Source organism: Rutidosis leptorrhynchoides, chromosome 10 (genome assembly GCF_046630445.1).
Source record: "Rutidosis leptorrhynchoides isolate AG116_Rl617_1_P2 chromosome 10, CSIRO_AGI_Rlap_v1, whole genome shotgun sequence".
In the NCBI taxonomy this organism is placed as follows: domain Eukaryota; kingdom Viridiplantae; phylum Streptophyta; class Magnoliopsida; order Asterales; family Asteraceae; genus Rutidosis; species Rutidosis leptorrhynchoides.
The window spans coordinates 270,470,307-270,477,292 of NC_092342.1; the positions used below are offsets into that span (position 1 = coordinate 270,470,307).

The window sequence follows — 6,986 nt, forward strand, 5'->3', positions numbered from 1 at the left end:
GTGAGTGAAAAAGGAGATACTTTGATGTGGTTTTATGTTTTACAGGTAAGAAAGACGTTGGCGTGAAATGTGGTACAAAATAGCGGTTTAAAGTGGATTATGGACAAGATTTGAGAGCTTAAAGAGTGATCAGGAAATTTGTATTGGCATAAAATACGCCATTTTTGGCGTAAAATACACCACAGCTCAGGTCAATCCAGAACAAAAGTCCATCTTTGGCGTAAAAATACGCCCAGAAAAAATAACACAGGCGTAAAATACGCCAGATGTGGCGTAAAATACGCCAGGCCAAAATTCCTGGTGCCGGGAAATTCGAAAATTAGCTTTGTGGCCAAGTTTTCTAACCCCTATTTAAAGGGAGCTCTAGGGTTATGAAGCCAACACTTTTTTCATCAGTTTTGGCAGCAGAAAACATTCCCAAACACCTCAAAACACCATCCAATCATCATTATTCAAGGATTCAAGTCAAGATCAAGGTGTGGTTCATCATGCAATCATCAAGAAACTCATTGATTATCATCACCAACATGCTTGGCTAGTTTTCTAAACTTTATCCTTTCCATGAACAATTGAATCATGTATAATTTCATTCAAGATTATGTGATTTGTGATGTTTAATACTTTTGGATTATGATGTTATGAATCAAGTTAATTTTTGATTAATGCAAGTTCTATGTTTGTTATTGCAAGTTAAATTATTGTGATTTAACAGCGTGTTCTTGATCCAACTTAGTGTTAATTAGATTAGGGATAAAGACACTTTGTCTAGATTGCATAGTTTGAACCCAAGATAATAGAATTATTGAACTCAAGAAGTCTTGTCTATGAGATTTGATCAACGATTGATAAACATAATGCTTGTTTGAATGAATCATGTTAAATTGAGATAGTGAAAGGATAAAGGCTTTACTCTCATTGTTTACATTTCAATCTTTTCAACTGCACGCTAGTTTAAGTTTAAGTTTTAAGTAGTTGTTAATCTATGTAGTCTTTAGTTAAACCAACAACTCAATCTGGAAATTGCTTGCTTGTTAACCATAACTTCCCGTGGAAAGAACCCTGCTTACCCTAGCTAAGTTAGAGTTTTTAGGCTATTTTTGGTCGACCCTTCGACATCGATCAAATTTTGGTGCCGCTGCCGGGGAGGTGTGCGCTTGATTTGCAAGCTCTTATTTTATTGCTTTTGTGTTGATTAGAAAAAAAAACCATAAAAATTATAAAATCAATAAAAAACCAAAAATAGTGTTTTGTTTATTTTTATTTTTGTCATTTTTACGTTCGGTGTTCTTGTTTTTGTTGAAGTGCAGGTTAGTGTATGCAAACTCGGAGTTCGGGAGATCAAAATCTTAAGCCTTTAAACCCAAAAATCGAGAAATCTGCAAAAGCTAATCGAAAAGCTACAAGAATCTTAAAGGGTTCGACAGTGGCTTCAACATCCACTCAACCACAGTTAGAGACACATCCGATTGTTCCACCAAACTCTCCTAAATCAGAGTCTAACACTGAAGAGGAAGTTTTTGATCAACGAGACGAAATGGACGAACGACCAAGAGGAGTAGACACCTACTACCAACCGGGTGATTTTGAGGATCATTCACCCATTGTTTATCCTGCACCGGCAGGAGGAAACAACCGACGATTTGAGGTCCGACCTCAACTCATTTCGATCTTGCTAACCTACCGAGGTATGGCTAATGAGGAGCCATATGAACACATCACTGAATTTAATGGGATATGTGCTACTAATCAGGTAAACGGTTTCACTGATGATGAGGTACGTCTTCGATTATTTCCTTATTCACTTAAGGATAAGGCAAAAAGATGGTTTCTCTCCTTGCCCGCCCGGAGTATTAATACTTGGGCGGAAATGAAAAAACGATTTTTAGAGGAATTCTACCCCATAAGTAAAACTTCAGACATGCGTACGCAAATAAAATCTTTTAAACAATTACCGGGTGAATTATTTCATGAAGCGTATGAACGTCTGAAGGAGTTACTTAGGGCATGCCCACACCATGAGATACCCAAGTGGGAATTGGTTAAAGTTTTCTATGATAGTTTAGATTTCCAAAACAGGCAGTTTCTTTTGACGGCTAGTGGTGGGGCATTCTTAACTCGGTCTAGTGATGATGAATGGACGTTCTTTGAACAGTTAAGCAAGGGTTCAAAAACCCAAGCTTCGGTTAATCGTAAACAACCTAGTACCTCCCGAGTGAATCATGTTTCCGATTCGGGTGGTTCATCTAGGAACTTAGAGCAGGAATTTGATGATTTGAAAATGCTTATATTTAACAACCGAAACCAGGGTCTTGCTTGTAATGTTTCATAGGTTCAGGAAGTATGTGAGATTTGTGGAGATCCCTCTCACTTTGCATACGGATGTAGAAATGGGATTCCACCGGTAAATCAGCACATAGTGGAAGAACAAGTTAACGAGGTTCAGGGACGGAGATTTGATCCATACTCTGGGTTGGAGAAATCATCCTAATTTCAGTTGGAGCAATAACAACACTCTGAATGCTAACCAAGGGAACCAACTTAGACCACAAAACAACTTTCAAAACCAGGGTAACTTTCAGAATCAAGGCAACTACCAAAGAAACTATCAAAATCCTTATCCCAACAACCAAAACCAAAACCAAAACAATTATCAAAACCAAGGCCAAAATCAAAACCAAAATCAAAACCAAAATCAAAACAGTATTCAACTAATCAACCATCTAGCTCGGATGCTAAGATGGATGCGTTCATATCCAAAATGCGAAAAATGATAGAAGTGCAAAATAAGTCAATTGGTGCATTGGCTAAGGAGATCAGTAATGTAGTGGAAAGTAAGGGAAATAGGGAACCAGGTACAATTCCAAGCTACACGGTTCTAAATCCAAATCATAAGGACCAAGGAAAAGGGCATATCGTTAACATGGTAGGTACCTTGAGAAGCAGAAAGAAGTATGACAATAAGGTTGGTGAAAAAGAGGTAGTGCAACCAGAGTCAAGTAAGTCTCCTATGGTTCTTGATGAGGAAGAGGTAAGTGAAGTTGATGACCAGGGAAAAGAGGTGAAAAATAAGGACCCAATTGTTAATGAAACCGGGAAACCGGAGACGGAATCAAAATCCATCCCATTTCCCAAGGCGTTAGAGTCCCCAAACCAATTCCCTTATGGGAAAAAGGGACCACAACCAGAGGACATGTGGGAAACATTTAAACAGGTTAAGATAAATTTACCCCTCCTCGATGCTATTAGGCAAGTCCCGTCTTATGCTAAATTTTTAAAGGACCTTTGCACTCAAAAGAGGAAGCAAAGGGCAACTTTACCCAACAAGGTGGAGCTAACCGAGCACCTAAGTGCGGTTGTCTCGGGTACACTTCCACCTAAGTTTAAGGACCCAGGGACCTCATTGATAGATGTGACTGTAGGAAATGTCAATGTGAAAAATGCGTTATTGGACCTAGGAGCTAGCATAAATATTTTACCTTTTTGTCTAGTTGATCGATTTGAATTGGGTTTAATGAAAAGAACCGACATAATTATTCAACTAGCGGACCAGTAAATCAAAACGCCTAGGGAGATATTAGAAGATGTGATAGTAAGAGTGGAGGATTTCTATTACCGAGTTGACTTTGTTGTTATGGATATTGAACCTAGGAATAGAGATGCCCAACCCACTATAATCTTGGGACGCCCGTTTTTGGCCACCATTAATGCTCACATTAATTGTCGAACGTGAGACGACTCGTCTAATCCGTAAGGACGAATACAATAACATATGATTACATCGCGAGGTACTTGACCTCTATATGATACATTTTACAAACATTGCATTCGTTTTTAAAAGACAAACGTTCATTTACATCGAAAGTTGACGGCATGCATACTATTTCATTATATATCCATCTATAATTGACTTAACAATAATCTTGATGAACTCGACGACTCGAATGCAACGTCTTTTGAAATATGTCATAAATGACTCCAAGTAATATCTCTAAGATGAGCAAATGCACAGCGGAAGATTTCTTTCGTACCTGAGAATAAACATGCTTTCAAGTGTCAACCAAAAAGGTTGGTGAGTTCATTAGTTTATCATAAATAATAATTTCATAATTTTAATAGACCACAAGATTTCATTTTCAGTTCTCATAAATACGTCCCATGCATAGAGACAAAAATAATCATTCATATGGATTGAACACCTGGTAACCGACATTAACAAGATGCATATAAGAATATCCCCTATCATTCCGGGAAATTCTTCGGACATGATAAAAACGAATTCGAAGTACTAAAGCATTCGGTACTTTGGATGGGGTTCGTTAGGCCCAATAGATCTATCTTTAGGATTCGCGTCAATTAGGCGTGCACTAATTCTCAAAATTAGTGATGTTCCCTAATTCTTAGGCTTCCAAGCAAAAAGTGGCATATTCGGCTTCGATCATTCAACCATATAATGTAGTTTCGATTACTTGTGTCTATTTCGTAAAACAGTTATAAAAGCATATGTATTCTCAGTCCCAAAAATATATATTGCAAAAGCATTTAAAAAAGGGAGTAATGAAACTCACCATAATGTATTTTGTAGTAAAAATACATATGACGACATTGAACAAGTGTAGGGTTGGCCTCAGATTCACGAACCTATATTATGCATATATATATATATATATATATATATATATATATATATATATATATATATATATATATATATATATATATATATATATATATATATATATATATATATTATCATGCACTTGTAGTCAAACAATTATATATATTATTATTAGTAATATAACTTTTATGTTAATAACCTATATTTATATATATAAAAATATTAAGTTTTGTTATGTTATATGTAATAACTATATTCTTATATATATATATATATATATATATATATATATATATATATATATATATATATATATATATATATATATATATATATACATATACATATACATATATATATACATATATATATATATATATATTATTTATTTGTTAAAAATAGTAATTATAATAATACTTTCATAATCTTAGTAATGGCAAAAATAATAATAATATTAATACTTTATATTATTAATAAAGGTAATAATGTTAATAATAACTCTATTAATGATAATAATATGATATTAATAATAATACTTGTAAAAATATTAATTTTACTTGTTAATGAAAGTCATGATACTGATTTTAGTAATTACATAATAATAATACTTGTGATAATATATCTAATATTACTTATGTTAATTTTGTTCATAGAAAAAATATTAATACTAATATCTATGAAAATAATAATAATCTATATTATTTTCATAATAATAATAATATTAAACATATTCATCACAATAATACTAATAATAATAATGACATTGTTAAGAATGATATTTTTGTTAATAATAATAATAATAATACTAATAATGATAAGTTTACTACTAATAATATTATTAACACTTATAATGATAATAATAATAATAATAATAATGATTATACTACTTATACATATAATAATAATATTAATAATTTTTATCACTAATAATAACAATAATAATAATAACAATACCAAAATTAACAATAATAATAATAACAATTTGTATTAACAATAATAATAACAATAATAAAGTTAAAAGTAATAATAATAATAATAATAATAATAATAATAATAATAATAATAATAATAATAATAATAATAATAATTAATACGAAGGAACTACCTCAAAAATCGGCCAAAAAGAAACAGTGAGCATGCCAGGGTTCAAACCCGAGACCACTCCAATACCCGAATCACTCCTAAACCGTTGGGCTGTTGCCCGTTATCTGTAATTATTCCCTATTAATATAGTTATATCCCGTATTAAATTTTCATCCTAATTTCTTCTTCTTCCCTTTTAAACCACGTTGACCAGGGAACCCAGAATCATCAAACGAACCATCAAACACGATTTAAGACTTGCCATTTTATTTATTACAACTTGTATGCATGAAATTAGTTCAACAGACACAAAAAAATTTGTTGTTCAGCCTCTCGATAAATATTATGAGCTCGATAATCAAAAATGATTTTATGAGTGTTTTTAGCCAAAGATTTCTACATGAAAAAGGTTATGAATCACTAAAGGAAACATATGATACCACTAATTGATCCTAATACGTAAAAACAAATTTGAATTTCTCAAAAACCCAATTCGTTTGACTTTTTAATTTATAACTTTGACTCAAGAATTGATAATCAATTTGACAAATTGTAAACCGAAAACTTGCAGATAGTTTAAGTAGTATAATCCTAACCTATCTGCATCTTTACTTTTCAAAAATTCATTCAAAATCGAATTATGGCAAAAAAAAAAAAATGGCGTACAGGGGACTGAACTGTATATTTCTGTTTAAAAAAAATTAAATAGTGATTAAAGGTTTACAATGGATACTGATAATGGAGCTCGAGTAGTTGTTATAAAATATACAAACTGATTGATTGAATTGCTGATGACAAAAATCGACCGGTTCCCCCAAGCGTAATAGAGATAGGAGAAAAAAAATAAAAAGAAAACACCAAAACAGTTTATGTCAGATACAAAGAAAATTTACGCGTGATATATCTGATATATGAAACTTTAATTTTTAATAAATAAATAATTATATTATATTAATAATAATAATATTGATATTATTTTTAATAATAATAAACATACTAATAATATTAATGATAATAATATTATCAAAATAAACCTAATAATAATAATAAAACTAATAGTAAAAGTAATAAATATAATAAAAATTTTAAATAAAATTTTATCATTTTTGGTAAATAATAATAATCATATCAATTATAATTATTATAACTTTCTACTAATTGTTATTAATAATGATAATAATGACTTTAGTAATTATAATACATTAATTGTATCAAATTTTATATCTGCAATTATATATTGTAATATTCATAATACTGATATTAATATTAACATCTATTTTGTTAATAA

At 31.2% G+C, this 6,986-nt stretch overlaps 1 protein-coding gene and 1 pseudogene across 1 annotated transcript; one reads left to right on the forward strand and one right to left on the reverse strand.

Moving 5' to 3' along the window:
• Nucleotides 1–1,908: 1,908 nt before the first annotated feature.
• Nucleotides 1,909–2,022, reverse strand: LOC139873701 (small nucleolar RNA R71; annotated as a pseudogene).
• Nucleotides 2,023–2,767: 745 nt separating this feature from the next.
• On the forward strand, nt 2,768–3,553 carry LOC139871033 (uncharacterized). The gene has a single exon (XM_071858784.1). It carries the CDS (start codon nt 2,768–2,770, stop codon nt 3,551–3,553), a length of 786 nt encoding a protein of 261 aa, XP_071714885.1.
• Nucleotides 3,554–6,986: the final 3,433 nt, after the last annotated feature.